General features: G+C 41.8%; 1 protein-coding gene across 1 annotated transcript in view; it reads right to left on the bottom strand.

The window, feature by feature from the left end:
* Positions 1-19,056, bottom strand: part of npnta (nephronectin a) — a 47,966-nt gene that overhangs the window by 6,539 nt on the left and 22,371 nt on the right. The window contains 8 exon segments of the mRNA XM_063884696.1: positions 380-469; positions 7,101-7,514; positions 8,840-8,932; positions 8,935-8,961; positions 9,811-9,945; positions 12,529-12,648; positions 13,844-13,963; positions 18,340-18,435. Of these exon segments, the coding sequence (XP_063740766.1) occupies positions 380-469; positions 7,101-7,514; positions 8,840-8,932; positions 8,935-8,961; positions 9,811-9,945; positions 12,529-12,648; positions 13,844-13,963; positions 18,340-18,435 (1,095 nt within the window).

Below are 19,056 nucleotides of genomic sequence, written 5' to 3'. Positions count from 1 at the left end.
TAGGAACTTTACACTAAGTACTGTGGAGCTTCTGAGTAGAGAGCTGATTTACTTCCCAATGATCAATTAATCATTCAAGCAGTCAGGCAATCAAGCGAGCGTAATATGAAAAGTGGAGAAGGTTTGAAGTACGATCTGGGCTGTGAGCCATTATTTAAAGGGAAACAGCCAGATGTCAGTGTGTCACCTCCTGGTGAAAGGCCTATCAAAACACATCTGGTCACTGTAATATCGTCGCCTCGCGAACAACCACTGCAGGCGTTGATTGTCAGTTTCATTTGCCCGTGGTAAATGTGGCTCGTCCATCATCATTTGAAGGCTGCCGTCTGCTACAAGCGGGGCTTTGGATGATTGTCTCTGTCGAACGTGTTGTGTTTACCTGGGTCGTCCTTGGCTTCTTCTGCCGTGTTCCCGAGCTCAATGTCAAAGTCGACGCCAAGGACGGTGTTGCGATCGTGGTTCCGAGGAACTGGGGAGAGAGGGGAGACACGCAGGTTTAGATAAAGGATTAACAAAGGTATCATATTTGCTCACTGGCATCCCTGCTTGTGGCTTTTGCTTTGCTTTGTCTCATTACTCTACAAGGACTCTGCAAGGATGAATCAATGTCATGGTTTAGTGCCTGCATATCTAGAGTCAAGCACATTTAACCACACAGCACCTAACCAGAATACCTGAGAAAAATGAAGTCAAATGTGAATCATAACAAGGAGCAGCACACAACATGGAGCTGCAGTCCATGCACACTATCATACACAAACAGTACACCGTCCTGAAATAGCCTCTTTCCTTCTCCAATGGCATCACACTGCTCAAAATACTATAAGCCAAGCTCTCTTATTAAAGGGCAACTGACAAGTGGAGGACAGAAAACAATTTGTCCTGCTTTCTTAGCGGCAAGCATTTTGGGGAAATAAAACCTTTGGCTCTCTAAATGGTAAATAAACTGCATTTATCAAACACTTTTCCAGTCATTGATACCGCTGAAAGTGTGTTTACATTTACAACAGCATTCACACACATTCATACAGAAACAGGGGCTGCCATACAAGGTGGGGAGACTAACACTGTAGGACTACTATTTATTTCCTGGGCCACAGGAACTCTATTAGTGAGCAATACATATCCTTTACTGGTTTTAAATTGCCTTTATGAAGAGGGTCTATATAAAGAAGCGTGACACATCTCTTCATTTTAGTATGTATTGCATTTGCAGATGAGATAAGTCAGTGGAATTGAATGAGACACGCTATCAATAACGCTATTCCCAGCATCCCCGGCAGACTCTTGCCCCTATGCTGTGGATGCGCTGTAACCTGCACTTGAACTGTCAATCTCCCAGACTCCCCAACATGTAACCCCCCCCCCGCTTGAGCCTCTGGAATGGGCCACCCACCCCCACACCGGGTCACAACCACCTGGCGGTCTGAAATGTAGTCTGACAGTCGAAGGAATCTGACAGTGGGGAGGTCACATTCACACCAGGCTATCCAGAAATCCCAGGCATCCAGGTTTCTGTGTGTGTGTGTGTGTGTGTGTGTGTGTGTGTGTGTGTGTGTGTGTGTGTGTGTGTGTGTGTGTGTGTGTGTGTGTGTGTGTGTGTGTGTGTGTGTGTGTGTGTGTGTGTGTGTGTGTGTGTGTGTGTATAATCGTGTGTGTCTGTCTGTCTGTCTGTCTCTTTGCTTTTAAGGAACGAGGCCCCCATTGATTTCTTGTGTCCGGTCATAGAGGAGATATTTAAAGAGTAATCACGACCATACACAAGTTAAGGGAGCAGTAACTTGAACAGTGACACTGTGAGCATAAAATAGCAGTGGGAGAGGATAAATACACTGTTCAATTCCATTTCAGTCTCAAATTCTGGATATTTTTATACGTTATATTAATTTAATCTGATGCCATAAAGCAAGCCGTTAACTAAATCCTAAAATATGTAGATTTAAAAACCTTCGTCACTGAAAAAGGGGCCTTAATACTCTGTATGAACCAAGAAATTGGGAAATTCCATATGATAGATTTATTTATTCTGATGCTATTAAGAGTCAGTTTAAGTACAGAACGCTTATACTGTGGTGATGTCACATTCACTGAACAAGAAATATACAACCAGACACAACCAAATCACCGAAAAAGGGAATTATATTTGATTTGCGCTGCTCAAATCTTTTAAAACTTACATTTAAAAGCCTTTACAGCCATATATTTTCTTAGAAACAAAGTCCCTGATACTTTATAAGATCCATAGACCTCATCGTTTAGTAGAAAGTGGCCTAAATTTTAACTTTTCGTGGCAAGGAACAGTGTATTTTCCGGGGCAGTGTTGGACAAGACCAGAGTTAAGTTCTAGGTGACCCTGTTAACCTCTTATTCAACAGCTTTGTTGAAACACCTCTGACTAAATGTCACTCCACCAGACACCTTTGTTTTTTTTTTACCATTTGACCTTTTGTGGGTGTTTTAATCCACATTTTTGGCAGGTCAATAGAAGCTGCTTATTTGGGATTTACTTTATTCTGCCAAAAAAAGGTATGGATTAAAAAAAAAACAGCATGTCATGTTATAAGCAACGTTCTTTTTTTAAATACAATGTGAACAACCTCCCTTTGTTGACATAAGTCGTCATTTTGCTGTGCAGGAGGCAGGAGGCACTCCAAAATAAGTCATCATGACATGCTGCCGCTCGCCTCCTAACTGGAACATGTAAAAGGGAGCACATTACTCCCATTTTAGCCTCCCTCCACTGGCTGCCTGTGCATTTTAGAGTCCATTATAAGATTCTTTTATCTGTTTTTAAATCTTCAAATGGTCTCGCCCCGTCTTACTTCTCTGAGCTGCTCCATCCTTACACTCCTGCCCGGTGCCTCAGGTCAGCTGATTAGCTGCTCCTGGAGGTACCAAGGCCTAAATGGAAGCTCATAGGGGATAGAGCCTTTTCCGCTGCTGGTCCTAATCTGTGGAATGACCTCTCATTGCACAATAGACAAGCCCGTTCTCTGCCCATTTTTAAAACACGTCTTAAAACCCATTTCTATTCCTTGGCGTTTAACCCAGCATGAGACTCTGTTTCTGTATTTGTTTCATTGGTCTTGTTGTTTTGATATTGTTATTGATTTTTATTGTTGTTTTTATATTGTTTTTGTGTTTTGTGCTACGTGTTTTCATCCATGTGCAGCACTTTGTTTCAGCTGCGGCTGTTTTTAAAGGGCTTTATAAATAAAGTTGATTGATTGATTGATTTTCATATAAAAACCTAGAATTTTTAGTCCTTTTTTTACATTTTGATTGCAATAGAGGAGAGGTTGTAAGGGTTTTATTAGCCTCTGATGTTTGAGGGTGTTTTCTTTCACAGAGCAGCTTGTACGTCTTTGAGGGAAATACATTTACATTTTGTTATTTATTTTCTCGCTGAGATGTAGATGAGAAGATTGATAACACTGTCGCGTGAGATCAATCTTCTCATCTAATACCCCAGGAGAATATTGAATTTTTGTATTTGCCAAACTAGAAATAAAACACGTTGAAGATAAATTCACAGATACTAGTGCTGCTTGTATAGGTCCAGCCTGAAGCAGCCATGCTTTGAACACACCTGCACTTGTTGCAGCACAGAGTTGTTCTTCATACACTGAGGCTCTTATTCAAATTCATTCCTATTTCTGTGTAATTATTCGAGTAATCACTCAGCAGAGGCCCTCCTCTCATCTTATTCAAACCATCTTCAGGAAGCTCTGATTCCTAGGCCTGCTCTGCCGTGGTGCAAACTATTAGATTGATGTCTCCTTCAAGCAGTGCAGACAGGTGCTAATGCAATCTTCTCTCTTCTTTCTTTTTCCTAATTTATGTGAAGCCATCTGGCAAGGTGAACCACAGTATCTCCACTAATATCCTGTACTTTGTCGTTATATCACACCAAATATTTCTGTCAAAGGATTTTTAATCTTTAAACATTTATTTTTGCTGTGCATAATTTAGCTTTAAAGTGTTTGTGCACATTTTTAATAATAAGTGCATCCGGACCCAGCTTTCCCTTCCTGTTGTTTTTTCTGTATGGCTCTATATCATCATAATAATATGCAGATTTACTTGAACTGCAGATGTTTGAAACATTACTGGTTAAACTGTTGTGTTACATGCCAGGCATGCTGTACTTGTGTTGTTGTTTTCCTCCTGCTCTTTTCTCTTCTCCCCCTCTCTTCACTGCAGCTAATCAGCAGCTGATCGGTACCTGCTGGTGCACCGGAGACTGATGGGTGATTGGATCCCCTCACCCTCAGCTGGCCAATCAGTGGGCAGGGACTGGTCATAAAGGAAGCAGCCATGAAGCTTTTTCTCTCTCTGACCGGGGACTGCTGCCGACACCATAACCTGCATGACCATTTTTGTTAGGGTCTGATTCTAGAGAGAATCGTGTTTCTGTTTACTGTGAATGTGTGTGTGGTGGGAGGTGGAGGCGTTAGGTAAGTTTGGGGTACCCACTACATTTCATCACGTAGTTAAAACCTGTTGGACACACTAGGTTAGTGGACTGCTGCTACCCCTGTGTTTTGCTTTGTTCCATCCTTAGTAGAATAGAATAGAATCGGAGGATGAAACCCTCTTTATTGTCACATACATGCACACAGCAGAGCACACACAGTGAAATGTGACCTCTGCATTTAACCCATCCTAGTACTAGGAGCAGTGGGCAGCTATTGTGCAGCGCCCGGGAAGCAATGGGGAGGGGGGATTGGAGGTGTCCGGTGCCTTGCTCAAGGGCACCACAGCAGGGCCTAGGAGGTGAACTGGGACCTCTCCAAGTAGCAGTCCACTTTCCATATTTCATGTGTGTTCGGGGACTTGAACCGGCAACCCTTCCCAGTCTAAGCCCCTACTGACTGAGCCACTACTGGACGAGCGTTTGAGTTCAGGCGTTAGTGCAGAGAGTGAGGGTTTTTGTTTCTAATGATAGATTTAGATAGGCCTTGTTTTGTTATATTTATTTCTTTTGTTTGGCACAATCTTCCTCCTCCTCCTCCTCCTCACTTGAAGGACGTCTGGAAAATATCCTGTTTTAAAAGGAATAAACCTTTGTTAACTTTCCCTCTGACTCTCTCCGTTATTGGTTGTTGTGTGTTACTGTCCCCTGGTCCCCTAGACCTTGTTGGGGATGAAAAAAGAGGGATAGAAGAAGTGTAATGTGGGCAGTGTAAGCATTTAAAATAATAAAATACCAAAGCCAACAATTGTATTTTCCAGTTTTTAGTCAGTTCTTTTAAATGAACTTATTCCTACCCAAGAAGTACATCTTTAATTCTTTATAAAGTCAATTAGTTTCCCATGAAAGCAGTGCACTTCAAATGGTTAGTGGTGCATTCAATTGGTAACTATTTAATGCCAAAGATCAGGGGTGTCCAAACTATTTTGAACCATCCCTCAGCAAATTAAAAAAACTATAATGAAATGTGACCCACACCTCAAACTTGTGCTTGTCTTCAATGTACTTCTTAAATATATATACATATATTACAGAGTATTCATGTGTTAATAAGCCTACTTTTCAAATGAATTCAGATTGATCAACTTATTTGCATAACAAGCTGAAATACCCTTCATATTTCCTCTTATGATATATCTGACGCTTCTGTTTTAAGGAATGAGCTGCCAACAAAATAAATTACACCTTATGGAGAGATGTGATGCAAGCTGTCTTTTTTCTGAAAGCAAATGTTGAGCATAAATTACCTTCATTTGATTGATTAGAGGAAATATACCTCACCTGCAAACTGATCATATCATATAATCTTTTAAGAAATTGGCATTTTTCTTCAATATTACGCATATCACACTGGAGGATAGGGAGGACGTACTGTAGATTGATTGAGGTCATGTAAAGATGGTAAAGTATGACAGTGAGATACCTATGAGACGGCGTTAATGCACAGAGCTCTCATGTCCTTATAATAAATATGATAATCATAGACCAATATTTTCACCAGTTTACAATCTGCCTTGCTGGAGATAAACTGTGTACACATGCTTCCGGATATTTCCCTGCTCAGCAACATGTGTGCTGCATGTGTTATGATCCCTAGATGGTGACATGTATCATAATAAACACATTGTTCGGGATGCAGATGAAGAAATATGCTAATATGCTGCAATTTGCTTAGAGGAAACCTGTCTGTGAGCACATGAAGATTAATTGTTAGACACAAGATGCATTTATGTGTCTAAATGTAAACAAACCGGGAGGAAACTTGCAAATGCAACAAGGTTTTAGGCTTTCTTAGCTGTCAAACCTTATTCTGTGCCTGTGTAACAGCTGAAAATCAATGAACAGCAAGGAGGGAAAGAGGATGACAGGCAGCAAAGGAGTCAGACTGGCCTTAGTCCATTGTGTGCTTTCTACTAGCTGAGCTACTGGGGCACTCCATTATGTGTACTGGTGCTCAAATTGACCAACAATAATTCATCAGTCGACTCATAGAGGATTTAATCATCTCTCAGATTGTTGTTTTGCTTCTACAGCTAAAATCTTTCCAGTTTTATTCAAATCTCTATACTCTTATTAGTATAGTTTCAAGAAACAGCAGCTGTTTTCAGTCAAACTCAAAATACCCATTGTACATTACCTGCTTTGTATGGAGCAGCAGTCGGATATAGTTAGTCGAAGCAGTGTGGAGCATTTAGTATCTGAAGAGCCAGATGTAGAGACCAAAAACAGAGCTAAAAGCAGGGTAAATATGACATTTATTTTTGTCAGGTGGCCGAAATAGGAATCCAATTACCTAATGTATGTGTGAAAAAGGAAACTAATTGCTAGCTACTTAATTAGAAAAACTTTATGAGGTATAATATGTTGATGTTTTGTTTTTTCACCTCTTTACTGCCCCCTAAAGGCCAACACAAAAATAAATGAATGTAGGTTTAAAAAGTTTTTCTTGCATTAATACTTTTCTTAAAGGGTTTTCAGTTAAAGCTAGATCTGATTTCCACATATAAATCAAACCCTTAAATCATTATGTAAATAACCCTTGGATTTAGATGGTGAAGAACTTGCAAAGTGTTGTAAATGTCATGTATTTATAAAGGAAACACTGAAATATTAAGCATGTTCTTACTGTGGACGTCCCCTCTCTGTTTGGTGACCTCCTTTTGGATGGTGTTGTCCACAGGAGTGACTGGTGCTGGTGTTGGGGGCCGTCTGGTGGGAGTAACTGGTCTTATGGGTGGGATGTAGGGTTTGCGTGTTGGTGCTGGTGGCTTCCTGGTCGGGATAAAGGGCTTCCGGGTGGGAACTGCCGGCTTACGTGGAGGAGGGGTGACCCTCTTTGGAGGCGCTTTGGTTGTTGTCGTGGTCTTCATAGTTGTTGTGGCGGCTGTTGTTTTGGGGATTACGGGGAAGATTCTCCTTTGAGTCACCGGTGGGCGGACGGTGGTGGTGGTCCTCCTCTGATCTATATCTGGGAGGCGGTTGTGATGATTTGGAGGCAGTTTGCCTGGCCTCGGAGGGTCAATAGCCACCTTAGGGATGGCTGGAATAGAAAGAGAATGTAGATTAAGTACTGAAATATGAGCACTTAGGAGGTAATGAGGCGGAGAATTGCAGACTAATTGCAATGATTAGTCTGACATTGGAAGTGAATGCTTTATTTTATCTACTGAGACTTTTCCTTATTCCTATTAACCAAATGTTAGCACCTCAAAGAATTCGGGTGTTTTCTAATCTCACTTAAGCAAAAGCTCAAACAAGCTTTAAAATCCTCTCAGTTCACATTCTTTCATTTGTGCCTTTTAAAAAAAAGAGAATTCTGGACCAATGTTCTTCAGTGGGAAGGTTGAAAGAGAAAAAGCAGCGTGCAACATGGCAGGGTGGCCTTCAAAACATAACCCACAAAGACACCCCACGTTCAGTAAATGTCTGCTTTCGGGAAATCAATATTTCTCTCTGTCAGTGGGTTTTTTTTCATCCGTTTATACGCTCGTCCTAATTAGAAATTCTTTGTGTGTTCATAGCCGGAGGCCTCTCAGCGCCAGGCTAAAGCAGCTCGGTGTGTGTGGAATGATCTCTGCGCTCAAACAGGCCTTGGAGATCACCCTTCGCTCTCCAGATGTCATCGTCGTTACACCTCCTCTTCCTTTGTTATACCTCTCATTCTTTACATTAGGAGCAGGTACTGAGGGGCTGGGTGTGATGTGGGGCTTCATTAGGGACACATGAGGGAGGAATGAGAGTGGACAAAGGCAAAGGTTTGAACTCTGTTATTGCCTTCTCAGGTTGCAGGCGACTTTGATATGTGATACACACGTAGGATATTGCAACTCGACTCCCAGAGCACTTGTGGCTCACACACCCTTGGGCAGGCGACAGGGTGAAATATTTGCAGGCATCTCCCCCCCTACTGCTCTATGGACTGTTACACCAGTTGTGTCCCTGCAATGATTAAATAACTCTGGAGAATATATTACTTCCTGCCCACTGAGCTGCTGTGAAAACTGCAGACGCACAGACTAATGAACTGTGTGTCAGCATGCAAAACGAAACAAACCAACCAGTGAAAGAAATAATTCATATTTCATGATGACTCCTCTCTTTGGATGATTAAAATGTCCGGATGTTGGAAAAAAGAAGGAGTAAAGGCTCACTCTGAGCACACGTGATAAAGAAGCAGAGTGATTTAAGTGTTGACAGACAGCAAAACAAAGGAAGGAATTTCAGTCCCAGCTCGTCCCTTGCAGGTTATTCCTCCCTCTTTCTTACTTTTCCAGCTTTTTCAGGAAACAACTCAACGTGAGGCCCCCGTCTCTCTTTGCAAAAGTGAGCATCGGGGGCCAGGGGTTTTGTTTTCTCAATTCTTACGTTTGCATTCGTGGCCCATCCCCCGGAAGCCATCTTTGCATTTGCACTTGTATGAGCCCGGCGTGTTGTAGCAGGTGGCGAAGCTGCTGCAGTGGCTCGACCTAAGGAGCACTCATCCACGTCTGAAAGATAATGGAAGCATAACAACGTTCAGCTACCGGGTGCAAGGGAGAAAAAAGAACTTTAGACATAACAGCAGAATATCAAAGGATAATTGCTTCACATCCACTTCAACTGGACTCAAAGTGTATGTCATACACACTGTTAGCTAAAGCATTTCATTGAATAACCCTTAGAGTTACAAACGCTCTCTTGGGTTGGATCTGTAAGGTCTATAAAGAATAGGAGCAACCTTTTCTATTGTTTTATGTTTCTGGCTTTTGTTCACATTCATAGATAAACATTGGAGGTGGTATATGTCTCAGATGTTGTCAAGATTTAAGGTTCACATTGATAGTTCATTTAATCTGAAGCCTTTTTGAAGTTGTTTCATTACTTTTTTTTTTTGTTCCTATTTCAACGACTGAGTTTTACAAACGTAAAACAATGAAATCAGTTATCCCACTTCAGGAAACAGCCTCAATTATCTGTTTTTATTGGACATATCTTTTCAACATACTAAACAGTGGGTTCTTTAAAAGGAGGGCTTTGATCAATATTATATTGCAGATATATACATTGACATCTTAAAAGGTAGTTGACCCAGCGGTGGAAAAGAGTAACAGCAATGAAAGTGAAAGCTTAGATCCTGCAAAATGGCTCTTTTGACTGTGTTGTGTTAAATGTATAAGATAATTGGATTATTATTACTGATGCATTAGTGTATGAATCCTTTTACAGGTCAGGGTTGTAAAACACAATACCTGCCTTATACCAAAGTAAAAATACCTTAGTCATAAGTCAACACAGATCAGCACATTCATGACCTGCGTATCTGTAAAAGCCTCACTGCGGCAACCTCGTGACCGTACCTATGCATTGGTATTTCCCGTTGATGTATTGCAGGTCAAAGCCTTCGTGGCACTTGCAGATGTAGCTACCGAAAGTGTTTATGCATTTCCTGAACCGAGGACACACCGCTATCCCTGCAGCACACTCGTCCACATCTGCAGGAGGAGCACAGAAGAAAATATTCAAAACAAACTATAATGTATTCATCATTTTTCACTTGAGGTCTCATACAGTTTAAATGCATTCAAAAAAGTAAATTAAATAAAAAACTAAACAAACATCTTTTCAGATCAGGAGACTTTTTCCTCGGTTAGCATTCATTTATGAACAAAGCACATTAGCTATTCTGTTCAGTGAGCAGAATGCAATGCATAAAACGTCGTTCCATTATTTAAAGACCTACCTCACTGTCTCCGTTGATCACCTTTCCCAGCATGTGGACATTAATATTTAGAAACAGAGAGGCTCCTGCGTTTGCTTTAAAATCATTAATTTATATTCTGCAGCTGAGGCCCTACGATGCTGCAGGGACTTTTGTTTGAAAGGACTTTGAAAACACACAGACACCTGGACCAGCTGGGAAAACAAGCGAGTGAAGTAAGTGGTCAGGGCTCCCTTATCCCTTAAAGACTACTGTTGAGCTTCTCATCAGCACGGCGCTTAATCCCAAACTGCTCCACTAGAGCTGCTTAATGGCCAACAGTTGAATTATTTAGCAACTCACAAAGCAGTGGTGAATTATCATGTTGTACAAAATACAAACACGCAGACATAAATCCAGCCACTGTGTCAAAGTGTATAATACTATCGCCTACATAATGCCTGTTGTTATGAGAGTTGCATCGAGCATTGAAGACACATTTCCTTCATATTAAACACTTATTCATAGTTATACACATCTTTGGCAAATATTAAACTCAGCAATTGGGTTTTGCTTGACATCTCGTCTGATACATTAAGCAATTTCTATGAGAGGCAGCACTAAAATATACCAAACCGTCTCACAGTGAGCAATGCAGAAGCATCAATAGGCTCTGTCATTAATCAGGCGGCTTTCTGTCACAGAGCAAAACAAGTCAATACTTTGTTTGGATCATCAGACATCGTTCTCGAGAGATTTCTGGCCCGCTGCACAAAGTTTGAAAATTAATAAATACATTCTGTTTATTATACATCGGTTACCAGTTGCAGAAATGACTTCACTTTGGGTTTTTCGGCTAATTTTTCAACGTTTCATCCCGAGAGATAAATCCAGATATTATTTATATATAATAATATAATTAAAGATTCATTTAAATGTCACGCTTTAATTGGTAGTGGAGCTAATTTGCACGGACTTTAGGTGTTGTACTTTATTCAGTAAAAGACGTGAATGTGAGATTATACCTCATATCAAGGCATTTGATAAACAGCGACGTGTGGGACCCATAATATTGGGCCTGGTAATGGACACAAAACTGTACCATTTGGCAAAAGCACTTTATAAGTTGTTGTTTTCTAATGTTTTAATGCCAACTAACTATAAGGAGAAAAGCTCACACAGGCACAGAGGGTAGCTCAGGGGTCCTTTAGTTGAGAGCAGAAGGGTAAATGCATCACTCATTAGACTGTGCCGAGAGTATGTAGCCAATCTTTAAATAGTGAGTTGTGTATGTGTGTTGAATAGTGTCAGGGTTGATTTGAAGCAGTCTTGTTGATATTGTATGTACCGTACCGAGAGTATGCAGCCACGTTGCAGTGATGTGCTTGTGTTTGTATATTTCAGAACTAGCAAAGAAAGAAAAAGGATTTTATTGTAAACTTATGCACGTCTGGAAGTCCCTTTTATGTCCAAGTGTGCAACAGATGTACTTTTAACTCTAAGACACCATCATAAAGAATTGTCAAGCATAATTCCTAAAAGTTTGATAAACTGGCACATTTACAAAAGGTGTTGACATAATGCGTAGACAGTTTAAACTCTCCAAGTCTCTGGTTTATAGAAGGAGAAAAAACCTTCATAAATATGATGAGAAACTCTCCATAAAAACATCTGCTTCTCTGGGAAACCAGAAAAAATCCATTTAACAGTTTTAACACCTGTGGCGGGCAACCTGTCCTTCCCCACCTCCATCACTTTTCATGATTGATGTTCATCCTGTTTAAAAATCCGACTCCCATCCGCCCACAGATAAGTGGGAATATAGGGCAGCGTTGCAGGAAAAGTCCAGTCGGGAACAGCCTGTACTTAAACCTGACACAGGTTAACTGCCTCAACTGCCCCCTTCTTCTGTTTCCCTCCCACTCAAGAGGCTGGTAATGAAACAAGGAGGGGAGGATAGGAGGAAGGCAGGGGGTGGGCTTCCCCCTGATCACATTTCTGCTGTAAGAGCTGGAGGAAGTAAGTCGGATTTAGTCACCATTTGGTTGAGAAGGCTGGTTACATTTCCAATGTCTTTGATCAAAGCAAAAACAGGTGTATTGGTAAATATATTTTGGACGAATTTCAGCTTCGCTGGCAAAGAGGTTTTCGTTTTAGTCCCAAAATTGCCTTTTTTCACTGCCAAGTTTTCCTTCTCGCTCAGCCAAAACCTTGGCATTCATTATCACTGCTAATTTAAAGTCTGAGAAGGAGATATAAAAAGGCATTAAAAAATACTTGCTTGTGATGCTTTAAATGGGTAGCTTAGGGGAAGGGAGTGGTAGCACGAGGCTCAGTTTTCAGGCTTCTGGAGATATATATAAAGACTGCAACGTACCCACACAGGTTCTTCCATCCGGAGCCAGCTGCAGCCCCGGTGACGGACACTGACATCGGACCTCTCCTTTCAGCACCTCACAGCCGTACTGACAGTTGGCCATGCCACAAGTGCGAGCGTCTAAAGGATACAAAGGAATCACAGCACATATTAGCACATGATGGTGCAACGAGGGAGGCTTTCTTTCTTTCTCCCTCATGTCCACACTCACACTTTATCCTAGCCACTAGCTATAGACGGTGAGGGCAAGGCCACTGCCTGCCTTTTCTGATATTAGTCGAGCTGACCCTGAGGCGCAGACAACAGAACAACACACAGTCGGCCATTATTAGATTCCTGTGCTGAGCAGTCGCTCCGTGCTCACACCTTAGCCCACGCAATCCTCACCCACTTTCATCTTTTCCTACACCTTAGGAATCATAATCCACCTCCATCCTATTGAAGCGCGTGTAGTGTGCTGTTGTTGAGCCGTGCAGGGGCAGATCAAACCCCTCTAAAATAATAATATAACGGATCAGATTTTGTTCAGTCTCTTTCAATAACATCAGACCCTTAAAAGGAAATTAAAAAGTGAGGCTCATGCTGCTGCAGGCACCCAGGAGTGCAGTTTGATGACGGAGGAAGGCTAGGCTGATTAAATGCTACAGCGATCTATTGATCAAAGCAGTAGCAGGGGAGAAAAGAGGAGCGGCATGGTGTTTAACACTATCATGCTATCATCACACAGCAACACCTGGAATTGTTTGAGATTGCCTCAAGTGGGGAAAAATCCAACTTTAATGTGGAGAAACGTATTTCCCTCTGATAAAAAAAACAGAAGTATCCTTATGAGGGACCAGGAGTCACGCTATGCTCGAAAGCATGTGGGGAGAAAATAGTTTGCCTATCAGGTGGGAAACAGAATTTACAGGCAGACATGTACAGGCATTAGTTTGTCGAATACCTCTGGGCGAGCAATAACAACTGCACCAGAGGGTTTAAAGATTGTGTTTCCTTCATTTTAGGCCTCTTAGGCTTCTTCAGAGGGGTTCTTCAGCAGCTGTAATGAAGCGGATCAACGAGGGGCTTTAATCAAAACACTCTATCAAAGGAAAGTGTGTCTTTTTTTTAATAGAGAGCATATGTCATCAGGTGGCCTTCGGTTGACATTCAGATGAATACATATGTAGTGAAAAGAGACTTCACGGTGTACAGGCTACAAAGCAAAAAAGAGAGCTTGTGAAAAAAATTAAGAATCAGGAACAAAAATATCCACATTTCAGACATCTATACAAACAGACACGTGTGTGTTTGTGCATCTGGGGGAAAGACTTACTTCCACATGTCCCGTCAGGCATCAGCATGTAGCCGTTGAGGCAGTAGCACTTGTAGCTTCCATACGTGTTCATGCACCTGTGTTTACAGGGCCTCGGCTTCAGACCGCACTCATTTAGGTCTGCACACACAGAGAGAGACAGCGTAAGTGGACAACAGGACATAGAGACCCAAGGTGAAATTAGTCAGAGGGCAAAGGTGATGAGGTCAGTCATGTCAAACCTCACCCATCCATTTATGTGAGGGTTTGTCTGTCTGTGCGTGTGTTAATGTGTGTGTTTTGGAAGGGGGTAGGGGTGTCTTCGAGGAAGTGTCAAGTTCTGACAAGCCTGTAACTTCCCTCCTTGATGATTTAACAGGAAGCCAGTGTCAACTGTCAACCTACCCATTACCTGCAAGTGATAAAAGATGCTATTATACCCTGTGACTCACCACGGCTTCACGTGCTTAAAGCTGCAGCATCCTTTGATGGATGCACATAATTCCAGTCTTTTTTCGTGCAGGCGTAAAAGTAGAGAAATCTCACCCACAACAGCCCGTGAAAATCAAATTAGAAAATGATGCTGTCTGACTTCGGAGCAGGTAGGGCTCCTGGGAGATGGGAATATGCCCTGAGCTCAACACATGTCAAATGCTTATGCAAATTAAAGTCATTATACCTTCCTCGCAGCACAACATTTATATGTTTTTGTCGCAGGGCACTGCCGTTGTTTATACTCCCTCACTGGAATGACTTACTGACACTTCTAAATGGAACAGAGACACCATTAATGTGATTAGTTACACCTGGGCACTTTCTGCTATGACAAGTCAAGAAGGGTTTACGCTGGCTCAATAAAATACATGTATTTATGTTCATTTCTTTCCACTGTAGCTTTGACAGAAATCTTAATTTAAGGACTGTAACTAAAGTTTAGTGACACCTAGACATTCCTGTGTGATGGAGGACATTTTTGACATTTTGGCAGAAATCCCACAGGTGTAACTAAATCATTAAGTTTCAGTTCCTGGTGCATTTTGCCTCCCTGGGATGACTTACTGACACTTCACTTCTAGACACCATACATGTTATTAGTTATACCTGTATACCTTCTGCAAAAACAAGTCCATGTGTCCTGTATTTGGAATGATCACAGCAGCCGAGATAAAGCATGTTATTTCTTACTATAGACTCCACTGAACACTCATCCTAAAGATTGAAAATGAAGTAAAGTGACAAAAGCAACATACAATTTGTAGCAAAACAACTAATAAGAGCCTCAGAGCTCTAGATAACACATATGGTTTTGACATAAGATGCATTAAAGGGGCCCTTTTATGCTCATTTTCAGTTTCATATGGTATTTGGTGCATTAAAATGTTCAAAAAGCTCTTTATTGTTCTCATACTGCCTGTTCTGCAGCACCTGTTTTCACCCTCTGTCTGAAACCAGAGCCCAGTCTGCTCTGATCGGTTAGCTGGCCGGCCGGATTCAGAGATGTCCCGCCAATTAGCCTATCACGCACAATGCGTTAGCCAATAGAAGTGCAGGTGTTACATAGTGATGTCACTATGTAAACAAAGGAGTCCAATGGAGACGTTTCAGGTATGGCGGTGAGAGTGTGGGAGAGAAACTCCCTCTGGGAACTTTGGGATTTTAGCCTTTGCAGACCATTTACATGCACAAAAAACACACGACAGGAAAGGGATAACCCCAAAAAGCATAACAGGGCCTCTTTAATGATGTTCATATTTCATGTAGGACATTCGTATGACTTAAGTTACAGCAAGGTGAGAGGTCTATTGGGTCTTTTCTTACTTTATTAAAAAGCGGATTTAAACTTACTGTTATTTATTTCATAACAAGATATTCAAACTGTTGGAAAAAGCTGTAACAGGGGTTTCATTGCCTGGACTACCAAAAATAGACAGCAGTCCGTTTACTACGCTGTTGTAATAATTAACCTTTGGTTAATTAGTGTCTGTACTCACTTAGGGGGCAAAAGTGGGACCTTCAAATGAAAAAGAGCCTCTGTAATGTATGAGTGAGGGTTCGGACTAAATGTTATTATTTGAACCTGTGCTTTTCCTATTAGCAAAAGGTAAAATGTCTGCTGTGAAAGAGGCCGTTATTCATTCTAGATGCATATTGTTTTTAATAGAATATTGATCGTGCTGCCATCAGCTGTGGCGGAAGTAACTAATTGCTCTCATTACTGTAATTGAGAATCTTTGTTGTGTAATTGTTGAGCACTCAAAAGAGATGGATTGTATTTTAGGGTGGTTTGCAGCTCTGACAGAAAGAAGGGGAGATTTTTCATTTCAGTTTTCCCCTTACCTCTGTTTCCTCCTGAAGCCATTTTTTTAGATTAAGTTTTCTCAAAAGAAATAGTGACACTCCTCTTTCAGAGCATCACTCAATGGAGGAGGGTAGCTTTCAAAATCCTATTCTTACTTCTTCTTCCTTGCTAATGTTTAATGAAAGTGACAGTTATTTTAGTTTGGTAGTTTTTCCAGCCCAAATGTGGCGTCCGTTCGAGGCCTGAAAGGGGAAGTACAACAGGAATCCATCACAGCAGAATGATAACACATGCTCTAGGAAGTAAAAAGAAAAATAGACTATAAATATCACCCCCCGTTTCTGGGATACAGTACAACCATCACAAACAGATTTCAGCTCACTGTACCGCACATGAGGAGTCTCTTTCATCTTGGCCGGCCGCTCTGTGAACGGCGCCGTGTTCAGCTGTGAGGACATATGCAGGGCACATTCTCAGAGTGCCGCATACCTCCCACATTTAACAGATACCATGGATTGATTTGGATGAATGACGGAGCAGATGCCCAGTTTGTATATCAGAGCCATCTTCTATTAATGGTCGCTTAACTAAAGCCATGTTAGCTGATTCAAAAGGCGTGGCTGGAATTTGACCGTCAGCTTGTTGAATCCCACACATGCTTTAAGTATTGCTTCATGACTATAAACTGTTCGGGATATATAGGGGTCAGTTTGTGAATGCAGTTGTAACTCGAGGGCCAGTAAAGTGACACATTTATAGAGCTACTTTCACTCATGAGCAACGATAACAAGGGCCATTTAAGGAACAGCACTCAAGGAATAGCAAGCAAGTTTTCAATTAAGAAGCAGATATTTCGATATTTTATATTATCATGTAAACGTATCCGTAGATATAAAAAGTCTAGAATAAACTAACATTTAACTGTAGTTTAAACTTTTTCCAAGCAGGTGGAAACGCAGGTCCAATGTCCTGATGTCATGAATCCTGAAGATGCATTGCACAAACATAGCAGGTCGTGTTATGCATAAATTGCACTGCGCTCCTGCTGGTGTAGACAACATGAATATGAAGGCCATTGTGTTTCTGTAAAAGCTTCTTTTTTTATTTTCTGGATTAATATTAATGCCCTTAATTCTTTCTTCCAACAAACTAAACCAACATTATTTCCCCCTTCCTGGTAAGACAGCAAGTTTGGATAACATGCAAATTATCAAACACTCTGACACAAACCACAAATTTCAATGTTTTAATTAGTGTTGTCAACCTTGCTTTTCTCCCAGGTTTTCACAGTACACAACTGGCATTCTCACTCCTGCAATAACAACAACCATAGCAACACTTTGTCCGTTGTCAGCGTGGTGGAGAAACAGGTCTCAACTTGTTCACTGAAAAAGAAACAGCTTAAAAATGTAAATGAGGGATTATTGAAATAGTCACATTCTCAGACAGAGGCAGCTCTGTGAGCATCAGCACATGCCAGACTCAGCCAGGGCCTCCTCGGTGAAGAAAGAAAACACACAAGACGGAGTGAGGACACAGAGTGGTGGAAAAACTGAGAGATAGCAGACAGACATGACCAGCGACTGACAGCTCGACACGGCCCCGGGACTGCAGAAAGCTGTGCGATAGTGGAGGTGGAGAGCCCCTCTAGGGTGTTCACTGTACGGTAAATGAACTTCAGAGGCACATCTGAAGTGATGCAAAGTGGAGTGATGTATTGGGTCAACTCCATTGAGGTATGCTGCATTCCTGACACTCCTCTATCACTGACGGAGAGATTAGCAGGAAGCTTTTTCTCGGGGATATGCTCGACTCAACGGAAGATAACACTGGGTAAAACTCAAGGCCTTTTTTTTCTAGCAGGAGCCATGAGAGCTGTGTCAGTGATGGGTTTTAAAAGGAAAGGAGGAGCTCTTTGTACTGGGTGCTCAAAAAACTGGAGAGGAAAATTTAAGAGAAGAAGGGGGCAGAGCATAAAGGAAAATCATAATGGCTCTTTGCTATTGAGAAGGTTTCTTACGTGATAGAAAAAGGAAGTGGTAAAGACTATGACATGCTTGGCATTCATTCTGGCATTTCTAGGCAGTGTCAAAGTAAAGAGTGGCTTTCACTCATCTGCAGTTTACACAGTGGAGCTCCATGCATGTTGCTAAGATAGGGAGGAAGAGGAGCTGCTGTGGGGGCGAGGGGGGGGGAAAGTCGATTGACGAAATCTCACCCTCCATCTCTACCCTCGCTGGCTGATGGTCCACAGGACGAAAGATAGGGAGGTGACTGGCCCACACTGGTGGGGTTAAATAGTGGAGCTCTTCTTCTTTAGATAAAAGAAAATGGGTTAGAGGGGATGGGGGGGAAAGTGGGAGGAAAGGGGGTTTGATTCAAGATAAAGTAGTAATGGGTGAGGAAAGGAGACAGAGAGAGGGAGGGAGAGAGAGAGAGAGAGAGAGAGAGGGAGAGAGAGAGAGATGTAGTGAGAATGAAAGGCATCAACCAATGGATTAGAAACACCTCTGACCACACCACATTCCTGGAAAGTAAAGAGGAACATTATGCAGTAAAGAGGATTACACTTGTGGGAATTGGACATGAGGGCACATGGGAGACACAGTGAAGGTGTCCCTTCTCGTCCAGCCCTCTAGGATCTGAGAGCATTACATTATCACATGTATTCAGAGGATCCCTTCCCAATTTGTTTCTGGAGGTTAAACGATAGACAGGAGTTACCATTCGAAAAGGTAAATCAGTGCTCGACTACAAACAGCCTGAAGACATTCAGCCCCCCTCCCCTCTGTGTAGATCTATCTATCTATCTTTCCAGCAACCTTTCCTCCGGCAGTCAGCAAACAACACCTATTGTTAAGTGACAGGAAGATGATACAGCTACCTTTGACTGCTTCGCACGCTTCAAATCACTCAAGCGTCTCCCTATTGAGGG

Source organism: Eleginops maclovinus, chromosome 5, assembly GCF_036324505.1.
Source record: "Eleginops maclovinus isolate JMC-PN-2008 ecotype Puerto Natales chromosome 5, JC_Emac_rtc_rv5, whole genome shotgun sequence".
In the NCBI taxonomy this organism is placed as follows: Eukaryota; Metazoa; Chordata; class Actinopteri; order Perciformes; family Eleginopidae; genus Eleginops; species Eleginops maclovinus.
The sequence above is the reverse complement of the archived record's forward strand: the minus strand, read 5'-3'. Positions and strand labels throughout refer to the sequence as shown.